This window comes from Ipomoea nil, unplaced genomic scaffold (genome assembly GCF_001879475.1).
Source record: "Ipomoea nil cultivar Tokyo-kokei standard unplaced genomic scaffold, Asagao_1.1 scaffold0211, whole genome shotgun sequence".
Lineage (NCBI taxonomy): Eukaryota > Viridiplantae > Streptophyta > Magnoliopsida > Solanales > Convolvulaceae > Ipomoea > Ipomoea nil.
In genome coordinates, this window is record NW_017616639.1 from 128,134 (window position 1) to 149,562 (window position 21,429).

Genomic DNA, 21,429 nt, shown 5'->3' on the forward strand with positions numbered 1-21,429 from the left:
GTCTGATAGAACTAGGCTCAAGCGGCTAACGTACCCTAAGGGGGTACGAGGTCCGACCTCGCGTACCAACCCCGACGGAAGAGCCCGATAGCTTAGTCCGATAGAACTAGGCTCAAGCGGCTAGCGTACCCTAAGGGGGCACGGGGTCCGACCTCGCGTACCAACCCCGGCGGAAGAACCCGGTGGCTTAATCCGGTAGGACTAGGCTCAAGCGGCTAACGTACCCTAAGGGGGCACGAGGTCCGACCTCGCGTACCAACCCCGACGCAGGTGCCCGGCGGCTTAGCCCAAGGGGACTAGGCTCAAACGGTTAACATAAGGCATTGTGCTAAAAAAAATGAATCAATAAGGGAGAGCTGATTGTCCATTCAAAACTCCAAGTCAATAGAATGTGCCCACCTCCCAGAGAGGAAACATAAAATGTGCCCACCTCCCAGAGGGGAAGCATGTTTAACGAAGCAAAGACAAAAGGAAGTATCTCCCGGAGGGGAGACATAAAAGGTGCCCACCTCCGGGAGGGGGAACATGTTTTACAAAGCAAAGACAAAAGGAAGTACCTCCCGGATGGGAGACATAAAATGTGCCCACCTCCGGGAGGAGAAGCATGCTTATCGAAGCAAGGTACAAAAGGACACACCTCCCGGAGGGGGCCATAAGATATGCCCACCTTCCGGAGGGGAGCCATAAAATGTGCCCACCTCCCGGAGGAGAGACACAAATGTGCCTACCTCCGGGGGGAGAGGCATGTTAGGAAAAGTACAAAGTGGTGGAGCGGAAGACGGAACCCATATGATAAAGAAAGGATGACGCTAATCAAGCCGCTATCAAGTCTAATCCTTGAGGTTGGGGTCGGCCACGTGGGGGTCGGTCATGTTGGGGTCGGCCACGTTGGGGTCGGCCACGTTGGGTCGGCCACGTTGGGGTCGGTCACGTTGGGGTCGGATACGTTGGGGTCGGTCACGTTGGGATCGGCCACGTTGGGATCGGCCACGTTGGGGTCGGCCACATTGGGGTCGGCCACGTTGGGGTCGGTCACGTTGGGGTCGGCCACGTTGGGGTCGGCCACGTTGAGGTCGGTCACGTTGTGGTCGGCCGTGTGGGGCTCGGATCCATGGAGTGTGACTCGTGTTTACTCTCCTTCATTAACGAACCTCGACCCAAGACGCCTCGACACAAGGCACCTCGGCCCAAGAGGGGCTACCTCATGAGCTCACCCAAGAGGAAGACGACTACCTCATGAGCTCGCCCAAAAGTGAACTCAGAAATCAAAGTCTCATACACGATGCCAGGGAGTCCAAGACTTGTTAGTGTTCTTGCGGAAGAGAAGAAGTCCCGATGGCGATGGAATCACACCGAAGTCGGACAAAGAGGAATGCGGAAGAGAAGAAGTCTCGCTCATGATGGATATATTACGATTGGAGCAAACCGACTTGGGAAAGCGGAACAAAGAAGTATGGAATAGACCCGGGGCATAGTGGTAGGGCCCCGTGCTCGGCCCAAGGTGCCTCGGTCGTGGTGAGCTCGGTCACAGGAGGTCGACTAATTATCAACTCGGGGCAATCGCGCAGGAGTCGGCTCGCAAGGTGTCTACTCTCTATCGTTGTCGACTTATCACAACGAAGAGAGTGGGGGACTCGTGATGGATATATTGGACCTGGATCGAACCGACCCGGAGAGACGGACCCGAGATGCCTTGGGCCGAGTCGGCCACGGATGGGCTCGGTACACCCGAGCCCATCACCATGGACTCGGCCACTACCGAGCCGGTCCATGGTGGACTCGGCTAGGCCGAGCTCGACACGTGCCCAGCTCGGCCATGCCGAGTCGGCCCGCCTTGGACCCGGTCCCGGAGGGGACGCGGTCAAAGCGGGCCGATCCAACTAACCCCGATCCTAGGGGTGCGGTTGGGGGGTTTGAGCTGATATAAAAAGCCTCCCTCTTGTCCTAAACACGACACGACACACCACACAACAGATTCCTGAATTGCTATCTTCTAGCCTTATTGTCCTAATCAAGCTTGTAATAGCTTATTAGCGATAATTAATACAATATACGGTCCCTGCGACCTACGGTCCCCACGACCTTATTATATCTCTGCGTCCTATTATTTATTTCGTACGTATACTTATCCGGGTTTAATAATTCGGGCTACCCCCGGAGAATTAAATCCATCAACAAATATACTGTACAATATATGTGGACATGACCAGAGGTGTTATATTAATTTATAAACTTCTTGTATCTCTAAAGTTTTACTAAGATCCAAATTGCTCATACAAAGCGATTTTTATCAAAACTGTATTTGATACACGCTTAAAATTATTGATTCTTGATTTTTTTCTTGTGTTTTCTTACACCATTAACCAATATTTTCTAACACCACGGACTACTGTAGTTCCTCATTTAGATGTGTGCACTCTGAGTTGTCGGGAGAAACACTTGCATTGACTAGCATTTCATCATAATGATCTCTCATTGCTTCAAAGTTAAATTCATGTAGATCGGATTTGTACTCAAGAATATCATCATGGCTTTCAAGCATGCTCACTACTGCAGACATTGATGGCCTTAGGGCGGGTGAAGGATTAGTACAAACCAAAGCCACTTTGATCATTCTGAGTGCCTCTTCTTTATCAAAATCAGAACCCAATCTTGGATCTATTAGCTCCATTAGGTTCCCCTTTTTTTGAAGATCAAGGGCCTGAAAATTTTGCAATAAATACAACAAAACATATTACGTAGAATATAAGAATAGGCCACTTAGTTTGTAAGGTCTACAATCAATGAATTGAGTTTTGTAGTACTGATATCTTACCCAATCAAGGATGCAAATAAAGTTCTCATCAGGACGATACTTCATGTTGCTCTTCCCTGCAACAATTTCTAGTGCCACTACACCGAAACTATAGACATCTGCTTTGTATGTTAAGTAGCCCCACATTGCATATTCAGGAGCCATGTATCCTCTATAGATAAGTAAAGAGTAATAGTTCATTTTCTTGAAAGATTCAATGTAGAGAAGTGTATAAAGAAGTCAGAAGATTCAAAAATTTTCAGAATGAAGTAATCAATTCTGTCAATTGAAATGTAAAATTTGCAATGCTTCACAACAGCAATGAACTTTTTAAAAATAAAGTTAGTCTTTATGCAGCCTACAATAACTTTCAACTATATGAAGAATTTGGAAATGCAAAATGAACAAAAAATTATACAAGATAATACTTACATTGTCCCGGCAACTCTTGTGCTAATATGTGTATTCGCATCATCATTGAGTTTAGCTAGGCCAAAGTCAGAAATCTTCGGATTGAGTTCTTTGTCAAGAAGCACATTGGTGGCTTTTATGTCTCTATGAACAATTTTTATTGCTGATTCTTCATGCAGAAAAACTAAACCTTTTGCAATACCAAGACAAATTCTTTGTCTAGAAGGCCAATCTATTTTCGGTTGACACTCTTCTGAACCTATAATTAATTGTTAACTCAAAACACTTATATTTCTCTTGATAAAATTAAATAAACTAAACCCTCTCTATTCTAGTTGCATATCTTACATATAGTAGATTAAGAAAATTTATGTTTTTTTTTTTAAAATTGTGACTAGCAGTAGTAGCAGCCGAATTAATTATGAATTCATATTTACCGAAAAGAGCATGAGCAAGGCTGTTGTTTTCCAAGTACTCATACACCAGCAACAATTGCTTTCCCTCAACACAACACCCATAGAGTTTCACAAGATTAGGATGTTGCAAACAAGAAATCATGCCTATTTCATTCAAAAATTCACGATTTCCTTGACTTGATTTGGATGAGAGTTGTTTCACAGCAATAATTGTACCATCCAACAATGTACCCTATACACATGGGAAAAATTTAATCCAAGATCACAAACATAAGCATCTATAATAAGTCCAAAAGCAAAGGTGTCAAGGCACGAAGTAATATATACCTTGTAGACAGCCCCAAAGCCACCTTCCCCAATCTTATTTGCAGCATTAAAGTTGTTTGTAGCGGCTTTAATTTGTGTGAAGGTAAATAGACCTGTTCGTAAATCAAGACCTCGTAGTTCTGCATAATAACAATTACATTAAAGAAATTTCAAGTGCAAGAAAGACTGAGTTTTGGGATTGAATATGCATGGCACATATGACTACATGCACAAATTGTCACAACGTCCAAATTTCTCAAATTTCTCATACAAAATTAGAAAAGTAAGTGAAATTAAATGCATATATTACCTCTTCCCAGTGAGGTCTTGTTTCTTATGTAGATCTTCCACCAAGCAAAACAGAGAATTGTGGAAGTAAGAAACAAAGAAAAAGTTACTGAACCAACTATGATTGAAGTCTTTCGAATTCGCTGTTTGAGAGGCTTGAAATCTACAGAATTGGCTACAAAGTAACAAAAATATTAATAAAAATCTAAATATATAAATATGTGCTATTAATTAAAAATATGGAAGCTATATCTAATTTTACCAAATTCCACAGAAATGGCAGATATTAAAGGTCCATATGTTCCTCTACTTGGAGTTGTTACTGGTGATCCTTTCCCAGCATATACAAAGCGCACCTCTAGAGTTTTATCTATGACAATTGTTTGAAATTCTTTAACCAAGGCTTTATCAACACCTTTTGCTTCAGTTTTGATTTCAAAATCCTTTAATTTCATTTCACCCTGTAGTAAATAAAATCACTATAATCAAACACATCATTTAATCATTGAAGTCCTCAATTTAAATTGAAAATTTGAGTTAACCTGTATATAAACGTCAAATATGCGTCTTCCTAAACTTTGAAACGATCTATTATCTCTAATAACTATCTCTGCAAAGTGAAGTTTCACAGTATAGTTTCCATTTGCCAAACAACGCCCGTAATATGTTAGAGATAATGGTGACAAACGAGCAGTCTTGTAGATTTCAGAGTCTTTTACATTGATGACAGATATATTTGTTGCGGTATAGTCATTCGCTGTTGAATCCATACCCCAAGACGAAAAGTACCCTGTATTACTAGCTACCCAGTTCTCTCTGTTGGAAACATATTTGGCAGGGCCAACAGAATCTTTATCTGCCTCATATGTAGTGTTACCAATCGAAACATCTCCTCCACCACAATTGATGTGAAATGAATACCAGTCTGCAGAATAAGGAAAAAACAAGCTAGACATCAACCATACTATGATATACAGAGAAAAGCCTCTGCTTATCAATTGCAAAGGCTAATCATTGCTTATCAGCAGCATTGATACATTGTGAAAAATGTTCAAAAGATGCATACTGAAAGTATTGTGATGTGATTACCTTTAGAGCAATTCTTTAGACACTTCCCAATTCCTCTATGCAAAAGGGGATCAAGTCAGAAACCTTTCGATACTAAATTGCGTTATGAGTGTCAACATAATATTCATGGTTTGTTAGAGGATATATGTTAAAATTAACTTACACATTATCTCCGCCCCCGTTATTGCTTTTGAACAAGTTTCTGCTAGGAAAATGACAAAGCTAAAATGATCCATAGTTGAAGGAAGACTTGAAACAGTAGATGTTTATAAGAGACAGAATCTTACAGGTTTTTCCGATTGCAAATTGGCGACATGGAACTCTCCTCAAAATTATTGTAAGAAAGATCTATGTAACTGCATATTGCATGGTCGTTTAAATTCTATTAGTGTTTTTTTTTTTTTTTTTTTTTATTACGAGTAGTTGAAAAGAGCTCGTATAATACTAAAAATTAAATTATAAATCTGATAAAACTCATCACAAGACTAAACTTACTACCTGAATTTTAGATTTAGAACCCATTCAGGAATTTTCCCACTAAGGGAATTGTTCGTTAGAAACCTAAGAACAAATAGAACAAAATTCAATTTAGTAATACTGAATTCACACACAAGAAAAACAGAGAGAAGTTATCCTCAACTGAATCACAACAATGAGAAAATTAACTAGAATGCTGATTAGATTTCTATTAGAACAAAATGCCCAAATATAAAGGAAGTTACTTATGCAAAATCATTAACATTAAAATTGATTTATTACTCACAAGTACTGCATTTTCTCATCAAGCTCAAGCTCAAGCTCTTTAAGCCCTTGAAGCCCTTGAAGACCTTGGAGACCCTGAAGACCACTAATCCCTCCTTCGAGATTATTAAAGCTCAAATCTCTGCAAACTCAATATCATAACAAAACAGGTAAGCAGAGAAGTATATCAACTTAAGAATTCTAATATATGATATTAATAAGTTGAGGAAGCAGAACATGGAATTATAATCCTCTAATAAAAAATAACAGAATTACACAAACGAAAAAAATTCTCAAATAATTACTGGATAATTTATTTATTGACATGATTTTTCAGTACAATAACCAAACTTTTACTATATTCAATCCCTAAGATATGGAAAAAAAGAATCAATTTCCTCACAAAAGTAGTTCAGAAATGTAGTTACTGACATCAGTCCCAATTTTGTCATATGATGTAAATCAGGTAAATTCCCAGAAATGTTACACCTACTCAACATCCTGCACCAAAAATTATTTTTTGCATAAATAACTTCACTTCATAGTGGAATTATGAAACTTAAGTTCATATTTTTGAAAAGAAAATGCATTACTCACAACACTGTCATGTTTGTCATCTCATTTAATGTTGGAAAACTCGAGACACCTCCATTTAGGTCACTGATTCTACTGCAAGTTTGTGTTGTTGATAATTATATTTTAGTTCGTTAATCTTGACCGTAGAAAATGGAAATCTTAACTCACAGTACAACCAAGCCTGTCGGTACAAAGTTATTTTCAGGTATGGGTCCTTCAAAACCGCTTGCTTCAAGATCTCTGCCAATCATATATGCTTCTCATTAAAAAAATGATTTCATCCATAAATTTCAGTTATGAAGTTTTAGATAGGAATGCTTACAGCGAAAGAAGGCTTTTCAAATGTTGAAAGCTAGGCAATTTCCCAGCGAAGTTATTATTGCTGAGGCTACTGTATTGATTTCCCCGGCCAGGACAGATGACAAGTCAACATAAAGTATAGAAGAACAACAAATTAAAGAGGTGAATATACATGCATGATGCACTTACAGCGCAGTCAAATTTGTGAGAGCATTAAGTTCTTTTGGCAGTTCACCTGTGAGAGTATTACCACTAAGATAGCTACAGACAGCAAAAACAGAGAGAGCATCAAATAAGCGATAACAAAAATTTAAAATTTAACCAATATTATATTCAGCCAGTGATGAGAATGATTAACAAAAGCTTACAGATACTTTAAGTTGGCTAGATTCCCAAGCTCTGGTGGAACAGTTCCATTGAACATATTGTTCTCCAAGCTTCTGTAATTTCATTTGTTGTTACAACAAAACCCAAACAATAAGTTCCTCATATAAAGTTAACAACAGTTTTACTTGTGCAAGTAGAGTGAAAGGAGCAAGGGAACATACAATAGTACAAGAGTTGTTATATTTCCCAAGTATTTTGGAATCGGCCCAGACAATCGATTCGCATCAACATAGCTGCAAAATTTCACAACTTTAGCATGCATGGAAGAGCAGTTGGCTTAAACCTGTATAGCATAGGTTATAATACACAACACAACTTACATATTTTCCAACTTGGTAGAAGCCCATTCAAGGGGAATTGAACCACTTAAGTAGTTCCCGTACAGATCACTGCAGTATATACTACTATTAATCAAGCAAAGAATATATATATATATATATATATATACCAGAGCAGATTATGGCATAAACATAGAAAATCGTCTTGTTACATTGTCTTGAGAAAGGGTAACTTCACCAAGGAAGGAGGGAGAACACCTTGTAGATCCTGTCCATTTAAAACTCTGTTTACACAAAAAAAAAAAAAAAAATAGAGAATATTATGTTGTCTTGAGGATCATGTTCCCTAAATTTATCTTTGAGCACTTATGCAATATAATACTGTACCCACTTACAATTCAATCTCTCTTTCTATATTTTGTCGATGTGGGACTTGAGTTTGTCAATCATAACATAATATATACAATTAATGTAAGACTTTACTAATATATAACATATTGAAGTCAATCACTCAATTCGAAGAACTGGATGGGGCATAGAGAGTAGGATAGAAGAAAAAGCTTACATGCTTTGTACATGGCAAATACCAGCAGGGAAGCTACAATTGCAAGTGAGAGTATTAGTGTAGTACAGAGTCATATGTGGTGTCATCCAGTTAGAGTTGTTGTCACAAGGATTTAGTGTAAAATCCCAATCCTTCTTCCCCATTTCTTCAGCTATTTCCTTAAGTGCGTTCACTTCCAAATACTTGGTGTTAATAAATATGTAATTTGCATGTAATGACTACAGAGAAAATTCCTTCATAACCACCAAGAAAACAACAGATCAGAGAGCTAATTAAGGGGGCTCACTTTCATCTGGAGGAAGATGCCCACTCTGTGCTTCAACAAATATTGCATTGAAAGAGAGTATAATAATTGGTATGAGGATTATGAACATGGAGGCCGACATGCTTCAATTCTGGGGAAGATACAATCTTCTGCTGCAGCGCCGTTGTTCTTACATTCAATCATATTTATTTTATACATATATAGAAGGATAGATATAGTCATGATATAAACATAAGAAAGGGAAAAATTGTAATTTATGACCCTTACAAATATGTCAATTATTAATGTCACCTCTGAATTATTTGTAGTGTAAATGTTGTCCCTCAATTTTTAAAATGTATAAATTATTAGTGGTGTAATGTGGTTACCCGCCGTTTTTTTTGTTCGAAAATTATGTTTATTTCCTTCATTTTTCTTTCTTTGTTTGTTCTCCTTCCGCCAACAATAGTGTTTCTCTTTCTACCATTAGGTGAGGGCAATATATGTCACGTTTTAAAAATTGAGGGATAATATTTACACCACTAATAATTTAGAGGTGACATTGATAATTGACATATTTATGAGGGGTATAAATTACAATTTTTTCAAGAAGAAAACAATTGTTAAGACTTTTGGGCAAGTGGCCTGCGCGGGACCAAGACATTTCAACACTTTGTTTTCTTCTTCATGACAATTACATTGATTTTTATTTGTAGGATTAGTTGGTCAAGATGAAAATATAATATTTATACTAAAAAATATAATACTAATTAATAATAAATTGTTTGTTATTAATAAGAAAAAATTATAATATTTTAAATTAAAATGTAATATTTAAAGATTGAACATGTATTTATAAATAAAAAAAATGTAATACTAAACTGGATAAATTGATTGATTATTACTCATTAGAGAAAGTGTAATACTTATGAGTAAAACTGTGGTTTTTTTATTAAAAGCTCAACCTTAATGTAAAAATGTAAAATATAATATTATAAGTTGAATAGTTACTTTTGAAAAAAAGTGTAACACTTATTTAAAATAAAAATAAAAATTTACCCGTCTCAAAGACGATGATCCGTGAGACAATCTTTCGCCTTTACTAAATAGATTATCACCTATTTTCCTTTTTTCCAAGTAAATCCAAAACTTGTTATCAAAAAATTAAACCATCCAATGAAAAAGTGTCATGTGGAGATTATGAGGAAAAAAAATCTAAAGGAGTAGACCAGCATTAATCTTTTATTTTAATTTTCAATTTTGATTCATTGCAATTTAAAATTTCAAATTTAAAAAACATTTCACTTTTAGTTAATATTTTGACTTTTTCAAAATTTCACTAAACTTTTGGATTAAGAATATTTTGATGGAATTAAAAGATGAACATATATTGAAGGGTAGGGTTTTGAAAGGTAGGGTTTTGACTGATTACAATTTATAAATATATTGTAGTGTTTCCCCATTCTGAGATTATGATGATTATGCCATTTTGGCTTAATTTAATTTGATTTGGGCATCAAATCGACCAAACCGTGTTGGCGATTATCATCCCTACCTCGATGGCTTCCTTCACTACTAAACTCTTCTCTACCCTGGTCCAGAGCCGCCGCCAAGAGACATGGAGAGCACGTCGACGCCGTTGAGGATCGCCGATTCTACATAGGAAGGGTATAGGAGAAGACAAACATAGACAGACGAAAGTACCCTTGCATTAAACGACCAACTGACGAAAATTCTAAGTCCACCTTAATTAATTTTGCCACAGCAAACACTGTTATTAAAAGTGTTCCATTGTTATTAAAAGTGGTCCACTTTTAATAACAGTGGTAACTGTGCCAAAATTAATTAAGGTGGACTAAAATTAGAAATGCTTCTATAACAGTAAGACCAAAAATGAAATTCACTCAGAAAACAAGCAAATGATAAAGAGTTGATTTTTTGACTAATAAATTTGTCATGATTGTAGGCTTGTTCCAACAAATTTATTTACATATACGAATATTTTTAACTGCATGTACAAAATATGGAAACTACAAACACATAATTTTTAGACCATGATTCAAAATGCAATATGAATTTTGGTCCTTGTTATAACAATTGGTTTTCCACACGTCTTATGGCTAGTGCATTGTGCAGTGGCCTATTGGGAAATGACTAGTGTATTGACTTAAGTGACCTATAATTTGGTATTTGCATTGATGGGCTAGTGTGTGGTGGGAATTGAAAGGGTTATTTCGTGATTGATAAGATCTGTCGTCATTACTTATGCAATTACATGTTTATTAACACCAAAAAGTGCTTAATTTTGTTTCATGTATCGATCTGGAAGTAAATGCACTTAAGTAAATGCAATTACAGATGGCTACACAATCACATGCTTTACTAGACCTTGATTAGAATGTTCTTGCAAATAAATGCTCTCCAGTTTTCAAGGAGATATTTTTAAAAATTTATGCCACAATTAATTTAGCAAATTTATACAAAGATGAAAACAACTGTTGACATTTTACTGAATTTTGGGCAAGTGGCGGGACCAACACACATTTCTATGTTCTGTTTTCTTTTTCATCACAATCTTATAGATTTTTTTGGTGAGATTGATCGGGTCCATATGTAAATATAATAAATATGCTGAAATTAAGAATAAATTGTTTGCAAATATATCTAATCTCAGTGTCTTCCTCTTGTTCTTGTTAACAAGCCCCTCCCTCTTGTATCTTTTTACAAGCTTTGAATCTCTTTCTTTCCGCATTTATGATCATTGATGGTATGATTTTACGTGTTTTGGTAATCGAAAATGACCGATCTACTTTTTAACCTAAAACAGTTCATAGTTGATATAACAAAGAACCTAACCGGTGAATCTATAAGATAGATTAACAGATAGGAACATAATGCGAAAAAGAAAGGCAGAAAGTAAACAACACAAATATTGGTTATCCAGTTCGATACAATGTGTATCTACATATGTGGATGATTATCGATGCGTCCAATTCACTATCTCCAACTCCAATTCTACAAAAAGGTATATGTAACACCCCGAAATTTTAAAACTTTTAAGACTTATATAATAAGAGTAAATTCTCATTAAATCCCAAAACATAACATAAGAGTACAGGGTGCTATGCCACACCTGAGCTAGAGAACTCAGGTGAACAGACTAACTAACTAAAATCCTCAATAATGTCAATACATAAGCATGGCACGCAGGCTGAAAGGGAAACTATCTATTCTACGCTCCAAGTCTCTAGCGCGCTCCAGTGCCTACTCATCTGTGCCTGAAAGCCAAATATATCTGTTCAGCGAGAGATGCTGGTAACCCACTCCAACGCGTTGAAATACATTATAGATAGATATATAGAGATATACAAAAATCATTTCGAAGCAGGAAGATATATACTTAAGAGACACTAGTTGTAAAACCGGGAATAGACTCAGCAAATAGGGATGCACACATCAAATAACAATAAGCATTTAAGTAGAGATAACATCACAAGGAATGCACATCTCAGGTCACTGATCACTTTCCAATTCCAAACACATCAATCACCATTTATATCACATCATCATTGAATCACCATTCATATCACATCATCATTGAATCACCATTCATATCACATCATCATTGATGGCTCCACGGGACCAATTGCATGCCCCGAACATGAGGGTCAATGCATATAGCATTAACATGGCCCCGCAGCACCCTACCTCAGTATCGCGGTACGAGGGGAGTTGATCGCAACCAACCCTTTGAGAACCGTTGACGAACTCAACGTCTGACCACGATCCTACACATCGCTGACGCACTCAGTCGGTGGACCGCGATCCCCTTTTCAAGGGGGGACTTACGACCCTACACACCGCCGATGGGTACGCCGGTGGACCATAGCGGATCAAGCCCGACACACCGCGGAGCTATACTCAATCGGTGGGCGAAGATCCTCGGAGACTATGGCCCTACACACCGTCGTCCCACCGCTCGGCGGGTCACAGCCAGCCGTAGCCCTACACACCGCCCCGATTACTCGGATCGGTGGACTACAGCCTTCCTCGGCTTATTGGCCCTACACACCGTCCTAGCGCGTTCAGGTCCGGTGGGTCATAGCATCGAGACTCATGTGGACCGCAGCCCAAGAAGTGAATCACTGACCGCAGCCAGGAGGAGGAACCGCAGCTCATAAGTAATCATTAGTGGACCGTAGCCCTATATAATATTTATATACCTGACCGATCGCAACCGGCCTGGTTAACAGCTGGTATGGTTCTCAACCCATCCAACTGCCCGTATAGCCAACTTGATCGCAACCAAGTTGGGGAACCATGCATCACATAACACATTATAGCACATAATAGCACATTAGGAAGGGGAGACATATAATAACACTTACGTGTGATTAATCACATACTAAGAATCGTCCTAAGGGTTCATACAACTTCCACTTAGGTCAACGGGTTACCAATTCGACTAGCATGCAATTCCTAAGACTCATTTAACCTACGAATGGTGCCCGAAACATCAAACTAGACTCAGGTACGATAAACGGGGTCCGTTGGGACGCCACGGGGAATGGGGGACATCAAACGGGGAAGCCGGGGACCCGGGAGGGGTCCCGAACCAGCGGGTAGCCGGTGGGTGAGGGGTCACCCGCCGGAGATCACTGCCCGGCAGCGGGTTGCCGGCGGGCGGACGCCTGCCCGCTGCCCAGCGGTGATCTTCGGGCAGCGGGTAGGTGGCGGGCACCCCTACCCCCCACTGACTCATTCATCAATATTTCGTCCCGGGATCCTTTGTGGAACCCGAAACCATGCTTAGACACTTTTAAACGCAATTAACGACACCACGTAGTCAATTAAAGGATCAAAAGCAAGAATCACATATAACTCATCCTATCACGATTTCTAAATATAGACAACACCCGAACATGTGAATTCCCCCCCAAATATAAATCAAGAACATTATAACACAAATTCCCAATTCATCCTAAGGCTCTAATCCCTCCCAAATCATCAAAATTCCTATTTTATCTTTAACATCAAGAAATATCCAGATTTGTCAAGAATCATTATATCAACATCAAGAATCTCTTTTCATCATCAAGATCATCAAGAATATCAAGAATACACACAAATCATATTATCAATCATCGAGAATATATCACAATTAACATGGAGGAATTACTCAAGACACACGTATATAGAAGGAGGCCAAGGAAGGAGATTATAGCGAAGAAAATAGGTTTTGTTGAGACATGGGTTACCTCTTAGCCTTAATTAATTTCCTTGGCTATGAAGGGTCTTTCTTTAAGATTTCTCCTTTCTTGATTTCTCCTAAGGGGATTCTTAGAACTTCTTGTGTGGTGAGAGATTATTTGTGGTGTTAGATATAGGTGTCTCCTATGTCCCTATTTATATATCTAAGAGTCCTAATTAGGGTCTAGGTGGTATGGGCTTGTTAATTCTAATTCCTATGGGACTAGGGGTTTGGTTTTAGGGCTCAGGGCCCATGATCCATAGTGGACCCCTCTTTAGTCATTTAATGGATTTTAATTCCCTTTTTGGAGTGGGGGATAATTAGATTAGTTCTAATTTAGGGGTCGTAACACGGGGTGTTACAGTATAGATGAAACAATCTCACCCAAGGTGTTCCACACTCGGTCAGTATCTAGTCTACAATGGAACAGTGAATTGTTAAAGACGGAGATCCACACAATCAGAAGTCCAAGAATTCCTTCTTTGGAGAGCCACTTTGTTGCAGTCTGCTTCAATGACACATCCTAAACTGTTCCCACAGCTGCATGATCATAGCGTTCACAAATTTAAGCATCAAAGGTTTTCTTCTCAAGTTCTTCTTTGTATAGCTTTAGAACATAGGTCTTGAGAAGAGAGTGAATCGAGTTATACTGGTAGAGTATTGGGAGAGAGAGTTTTTTATTCAAGTTGATGTAGAGTTGTATATGAAACCCTTGAATCTTCTCCCTTAATATAGAACTCTGATCGAGAATAGGTTATTACGATTCTCACGTAACCAGATTACTGTTTACCCTTTGAGGTGTAAATCCTAGTAGGGACTTTCTTGTAAAAACACCTCTTGATGTGACTGCTTCTGCCCGCGCATCAACACCCTCATTAATGAAGTCCAACGGATAAAACCTAGGACGGTCTGGCACAATGTCTAATCGATCAGGTTTTCACTTCAATCTCTGACAGACACCTAGACTAAAAACCTATCTAATTTTGTCATAATAATTTTGTCAATTACAAGTTGGGGTTTAGACTTAAAACACTAACAGATGGCATTAATGAGCATGCATGTATCTTTTTATATATATTGGTTTGAATGATGAATAATAAAAGGAATAATTGTCAAATAAGCCAATGAACTACACATGAAAATGCAATTAGACCATTGAACTCAAAAAATGCAATTGGGTCATTGAACAACGCAAAATGATGCAATTGAACCAAAAGTGACATGATTACCTGTTTGTTTGCTGACGTGGAGGTTATCATATTAAAAAAATAATTATTTAGTTTATTTTAATAATTTTAAATAACTAAATAAAAAAAAACAACAAACAAACAAACAAAGCTTTCCGCGCTTCGTCTCCAAGATGACAGAGACGAAGAGGTCCCTTCGTCTCCGGCATGGAGACGAAGAGACCTCTTCGTCCCGTCTCTTTGTCTCCATGCCGGAGGCGAAGAACCGAAGACTAAATCTTGTTTTTTTTTTAAAAAAAAAAAATTGTTATTTAAAATACTTAAAATAAAATAAAAAATTATTATTTTATTTTGTTAACCTCCACATCAACAAACTAACCGTAAATCCAATCTTTAAAAGAGTATGTGACAGGATAATGGTGCTGGCACCCGACCCAGATAATAAGCAGCACCTGACCCGACACCATTATTAACCCGACATCGTGTGGAATTCCAACAGGCAGAACTCCAACGGGCAGAACACCAACAGGTGGAAACGTTATGGCCATTCATTGCATTGAAGGGAGAGAATTAAAGCTGAGCGCCTCATTCATGATTCTTCATGCTATTGCCGTTAGCCTCAGCTCCCCAATTATGACTCTTCATGTTGTTACCATTAGGACTTAGCATAAATAGAACTCCCCTCAGCTAGCAAAGGGAGAGGACACACTGTACTTTCTATACTGAGACAAAGGCAATACAACTATTGTTACTCTCTCTTTCACGTAACGTCATTCTAATATTATATTTCCGGTAACATTATTACCGTCATTGGTGCTTTCATTGAGAGCCTGAGTCCAATACTCAAGCAGGCTATGACACACACAACTCATTTCTCTTTCAACAGCAAGCTTGAAAGAATGGTGTCCCGCAGCTCCCATGGTTCCCGCAACGTGAACAATGGCAATGCCTCAGGTGACCTCCGAGACCAACTCACCAACAATCGCGGAGGGGACCTCCGAGAACAGCTCAACAACGGGAGGCCCGGGGACCTTCGAGACCAACTCAACAATGGAGGGGACCTTCGAGACCAACTCAACAATGGAGGGGCGAACCAAGTCGTGAACCTCCAGGCGACCATTCAACAAGCAGTGACAGCGGCGCTAAACCAAGTGGCGGTGGGACTGCAAGGCCAAGTGCCCCTGCCGCGGCCCCAGGAAACAGGGGTGGAGACACAAAGAAGTGGACCGGCCAGACGACAACCAGGCCCTTCCCAATCTGCACCAGAACGATTGGGACAAAGGGCGCCCGTGCGGCAAAGATTAGGATCACGGGCCGAGGGATCCTCTACCAGAGGTCCTCGCTAACACGAAAATAGAGAAGCCGAGAGATCACCCACAGAGGAGGTGGGCGAGTCTCGGGAGCCGACCCCACGCCAACACGTTGATGAGTCGGCCTTACGTCGACACTTTGGCACTCGGCGGGGAAGCGACGCGTTGATGAGCGGGTTCCACACCGACACTTGGAGGAGCGGCAGCCGGCCCCGCATCGGCACCCTGATGAGTCGGCCCTGGTCGAGAGGCTGCAGAGAAGAATCGAGGAGTTAGCAAGAAGGGTGGAGGCACGGGAGCAGTCGCCAGAACCCGAGGTACGGATGGCAGCACCATTCTCCCCAAGCATCATGGACATACCTTTGCCGAAAGACTTTAGGTTGCTCGCCATCAAGGAGTACACGGGGGCCACTGACCCACGCGTCCACATGACGAGGTACAAGGCTGCTATGGTAATGATCGGGGCAGGGGACACCATCATGTGCCGAGCGTTCTTGTTCACCCTGGATGGAGCGGCCCAAGACTGGTTCAACACTATCCCTGATGGGTCGATCCAAAACTTTGGTGAGTTGTCCAAGAGCTTCTTGACATACTTCTCCGGTAGCATACAGCGTAAGAAACCCTTCTCTCACCTCTGTGTCGTGAAGCAAGATAGAGGCGAGAGCCTCAAAGACTTCCTGATAAAATGGAAAAGGAAGTTAATAATGTTTACAACTTCGACTCCAAGGCGGCGATCCCGATATTTATCCATGCCTTAAGATCAGGGTATTTCCACAAGCAGTTGAACGCCCACCACCCCCGCTCTTACGAAGATCTGATAAGGACGGCTAGCCGCTATGCCGAAGCAGAGGACGTCGACAGGAAGAAGAAGGACGAAGAGGATGGAAGGAAAGGTGGGAAGCCTGGGAAAGTGGGTCCGCCCAGCCAGGCACCACTCTCGAACCACCCGACCGCAGGGAAAGGCCGAGACCACGAACGACCTCGCCTGGTTCCCTTGCGTAATCTAACTCCTCTTACCATCCCGTCAGTGTCATTCTAAAGCAAGCTGAGGAGATGGGAATGGTAGAATTCCCCGAGGAGTGCATGAAGGTCTCCCCGAAGGCGGACCAAACAAAGTACTGCAGGTTTCATAGGCAAACCGGCCACGATACGGATGAGTGTCACGTTTTGAAGAGACAAATAGAAGAACTCATCCAGCAGGGCTACTTCCGACATTTCGTCAAGCGATCCAAGCAGCAGCAACAACCGCAACACAATCCACCAAAAAATGTCTGGAGGAATGAGGATGGCACAGAGCCGTCCACCTCGAACGCCAAAAAAAGAGAACACGACCAAATATCTTAGCTGAATGATAGCGAGAAAGAAACCAAGGTGGCGCCCAGACGACAAATGAAACACACCATATACTTCATCTATGGTGGACCCGCAGGGGGCGACACGCCCGCGGAAAGAAAGAAGTGGAGCCAACAGCTATACGTGGGAGAAGTGGTGAGTCTTCCTAGAGAAAAGAAACAGAGACAGGAGGCCATCACCTTCTCTGATGATGACCTCCCAGAGGGCCCGTTACCCCATCGTGAGGCCCTGGTGATTAAGATGGACGTCAACGATGTCATGGTCCACCGCATCTTAATCGACACAGGAAGCTCAGTCAACGTGATGTATTACGATGCCTTCACCAAGTTAGGGATACCTAGGAACCAGCTCAAAGAAGTACGTACCCCACTCTCTGGATTTACGGGTGATTCAGTGGAGACAGAGGGGTCAGTGGTCTTACCAGTGGAGATAGGCACGAGCCCTAACATTCGCAAACTTAACGTAGAATTCATCGTGGTAAGACTCGCTTGTGCGCACAACATCATATTGGGGAGACCGGCACTGGAGGACCTCAAGGCCATAGTGTCGGTGGAACACTTATGTATGAAGTTCCATACTCCGAATGGGGTAGGAGTCGTCAAAGGAGACCAGCGAGCAGCCAGCAGTTGTTACGTAAAAGCATGCAAAAAGATTGGCAGAAAGGATCTGCAAGTCCACACCATCTGCAAGGATGATCGATCGGGTATGGAGCTCAGAACATTTAGTTAGATATTATTAGTAATACTTCCGCCCAGACCTGTAAACAATATTTTGTAATCATGGTCTGCCCAGGTTACTTTGCTCAAATAAAAGGTTCTCAACACCACCTTCGATCAACCAAAAGCCGGCCGACGCCGCATTGTAAAAAAAAAAAAAAAAAGGGCCGGGCAGCGCCTCAGCCACAGGCCGAGGCGCACGTCTCGGCCTTCTGGTCGAGGCGACGCCTCGGCCAGATAGCTGAGGTCGCGCCTCAGCCACAGGCCGAGGCGCACGTCTCGGCCTTCTGGTCGAGGCGACGCCTCGGCCAGATGGCCGAGGCCGCGCCTTGGCCAAGTGGCTGAGGCGACACCTCGGCCACAAGCCGAGGCGCGGCGCCTCGATCCAAAAAAAAAAAAAAAAGGGGCCGGGCAGCGCCATAGGCCGAGGCGCACGTCTCGGCCTTCTGGTAGGGGCGACGCCTCGGCCAGATGACCGAGGCCGCGCCTTGGCCAAGTGGCTGAGGCGACGCCTCGGCCACAAGCCGAGGCGCGGCGCCTCGATCCAAAAAAAAAAAAAAAAAAAAAAAAAAAACCGCCAGGCGCACGACTCGGCCAGGCCGAGGAACCCCATTGGCAGAGGCGCAGCACCCTCGGCCTAGGGCCTGAGGCGCACGCCTCGGTCACCGACTGAGGCAGCACCCGCGTCTCGGCCACTGGCCGGAGCGGCGCCTCAGCCTGTCGAGGCGACGCTTCAACCACGATTGGCCAAGGCGCACGCCTCGACCACGATCGGCCGAGGCGCACGCCTCGGCCACAGTCGGTCGAGGCGACGCCTCAACCGCGATCGGCCAAGGCGACGCCTCGGCCACGGTCGACCGAGGCGCATGCCTTGGCCACGAACGGTCGAGGCGACGCCTCGACCACGAACGATCGGCCGGGGTGCACGCCTCGGCCATGATCGGTCGAGGCTACGCCTCGGTCGTGATCGGCCGGAGGCACGCACCTCGGCCAGCCTAAGCCTCAGCCCGTCTCGGCCAGCATAAAAATAAATAAATAAATAAATAAAAAATTCATGTGTGATTTGTAAAATAAAATCACATACTCGGGATCAACCGGGCACGATATCAAGCAAATTCAGCCTTACTCCCAAGTCAACTCAAACACATCCGTAGACTCAGGAGTAGGGGGGGCTGGTGACAGGATAATGGTGCTGGCACCCGACCCAGATCATAAGCAGCACCTGACCCGACACCATTATTAACCCGACATCGTGTGGAATTCCAACAGGCAGAACTCCAACGGGCAGAACACCAACAGGTGGAAACGTTATGGCCATTCATTGCATTGAAGGGAGAGAATTAAAGCTGAGCGCCTCATTCATGATTCTTCATGCTATTGCCGTTAGCCTCAGCTCCCTAATTATGACTCTTCATGTTGTTACCATTAGGACTTAGCATAAATAGAACTCCCCTCAGCTAGCAAAGGGAGAGGACACACTGTACTTTCTATACTGAGACAAAGGCAATACAACTATTGTTACTCTCTCTTTCACGTAATGTCATTCTAATATTATATTTCCGGTAACATTATTACCGTCAGTCTGAATACCAAGAAAAGCCCAAGGTGCACCCACAAATCTTCCCACACTTAAAGTTTACATCGTCCTCGATTTAATAAAACAATTTAACGCACAATGGAGGGGAAATTGAAATCAAAGCACATAAGGGAAAGGGTAAGAAACATAGCTTTAATTTGGCAAGAGCTTCACATAAGCACATTAAAGATATCCTTCCTAAACGCAATAATACAAAAATTGAAAGCATAAAAATAAAGAATAGAAATACTCCCTCAAAATTGTGTGCACAGGGCAGTTTTGAGCATTCAAGCTTGTGCTAACTCACTCTCTCCAAAAATTCCTATGAAGAAAATAACAAATGCCAAGTAAGGAAAGAAACATAAATGTGAAAGATAAAAAAAAAATTGCAAAGAATCACAAATAATAAAGAACAATCAAGCTAGCCAAGATGGGAAGGAGAAGACTCCCTTCTCTTTGCAATATTTTCTTCTCAAGGTATGTTCTCAAATGTCGGGCATTGAGAAACTCTCTTAAGCTCAATAGTAACATACTCTCTTCAAAGATTTGACATAGATCCCTTCCAAAGAATATGCTCCCATCCTCATTCTCTTCCAAGTGCATCCTCAAGTGATGGTATTTAAGGAGACTTTGGATTCACATTCATCAAGACTAACACCACCATTTTCTACTCTTATGTTACCTAGGTCGTGCTTTGAACTTTGATTACCGACTTGATTTTCACTTAGGTCTCGTTTGGTTCGTGGAAAATATTTTAAGGAAAGTGGAATTGAAATTCAATGGAAAAACAATTACTATGAAGATGAATTTCATTGTTTGGTTGGTGGAAAAAGAATTACTAAAAATACTAATTCTATTGTTTGGTTAGATTTGAAATTGTAAGGAATAACGAGTATAAAGACCTATATGCCCCTACAAATTAATCAGAGTAATATAATTAAAACAGAAAACAAGGGTAAAATAAGCAATCCATATCACTTTTTCTCCTCATCTTCCATGGAAAACAAAATCCTTGGTCCAACCAAGAATTTTGTTTTCCTCAAATTTGAGGAATTCATTTTCCAATGGAAAATGAATTCCATGAACCAAACACCAGAAACAACATTTTCCTCCACTTAAAAAAAAAAAATATTTTCCTTTCAAAACATTTTCCATGAACCAAACATCCCCTTAGGCTGAATCTGTTCCAATTGGCCACGGGCCCACCGCGACAGTGGTTGTCTAGTTAAGGCCGGACAGAGCACCACCCAATCATTATGCTATGGATCCGTGTCCAGCCTACAGTGTGGACATGGTAACGGTGCCGTTAGTGGCACCGTTATCTACCATTATCTTCTACTTTTTTTTTTTTGTTTTTTTGTTTTTAATTTCAGACCGCTTCGTTATAGGAGCATATGTTCATAATTTTATCACTATATGTTCATAATTGTAAGTTCATAATGTCAAAGTTCTGTGTTCATAATTTCATAACTGTACATTCATAATTCCATAATTGTACATTCATAATTCAATAACTGTAAATTCATAATTTTCGAAACTCTATGTTCACAATTTTAGAGCTCTATGTTCATAATTTTATCACTATATGTTCATAATGTCAGAGCTCTGTGTTCATAATTCAATAACTGTACATTCATAATTCCATAACTGTACATTCATAAT

At 41.2% G+C, this 21,429-nt stretch overlaps 1 protein-coding gene across 1 annotated transcript in view; it reads right to left on the bottom strand.

Annotated features, from left to right (window-relative positions):
• Positions 1-2,193: 2,193 nt before the first annotated feature.
• LOC109192267 (probable leucine-rich repeat receptor-like serine/threonine-protein kinase At3g14840) overlaps positions 2,194-21,429 on the bottom strand; it is a 116,587-nt gene continuing 97,351 nt past the window's right edge. The window contains exons 9-28 of the mRNA XM_019342843.1: positions 7,449-7,520; positions 7,269-7,340; positions 7,090-7,161; positions 6,923-6,991; positions 6,769-6,861; positions 6,622-6,693; positions 6,428-6,525; positions 6,047-6,173; positions 5,782-5,844; positions 5,571-5,639; positions 5,447-5,485; positions 5,305-5,339; positions 4,758-5,140; positions 4,478-4,676; positions 4,238-4,390; positions 3,949-4,067; positions 3,643-3,853; positions 3,227-3,464; positions 2,816-2,966; positions 2,194-2,701 (exon numbers count right to left, since the gene is read on the bottom strand). Of these exons, the coding sequence (XP_019198388.1) occupies positions 2,387-2,701; positions 2,816-2,966; positions 3,227-3,464; positions 3,643-3,853; positions 3,949-4,067; positions 4,238-4,390; positions 4,478-4,676; positions 4,758-5,140; positions 5,305-5,339; positions 5,447-5,485; positions 5,571-5,639; positions 5,782-5,844; positions 6,047-6,173; positions 6,428-6,525; positions 6,622-6,693; positions 6,769-6,861; positions 6,923-6,991; positions 7,090-7,161; positions 7,269-7,340; positions 7,449-7,520 (2,650 nt within the window). The 3' untranslated portion in view covers positions 2,194-2,386. The remainder of the gene's footprint in view (positions 2,702-2,815; positions 2,967-3,226; positions 3,465-3,642; positions 3,854-3,948; positions 4,068-4,237; positions 4,391-4,477; positions 4,677-4,757; positions 5,141-5,304; positions 5,340-5,446; positions 5,486-5,570; positions 5,640-5,781; positions 5,845-6,046; positions 6,174-6,427; positions 6,526-6,621; positions 6,694-6,768; positions 6,862-6,922; positions 6,992-7,089; positions 7,162-7,268; positions 7,341-7,448; positions 7,521-21,429) is intronic.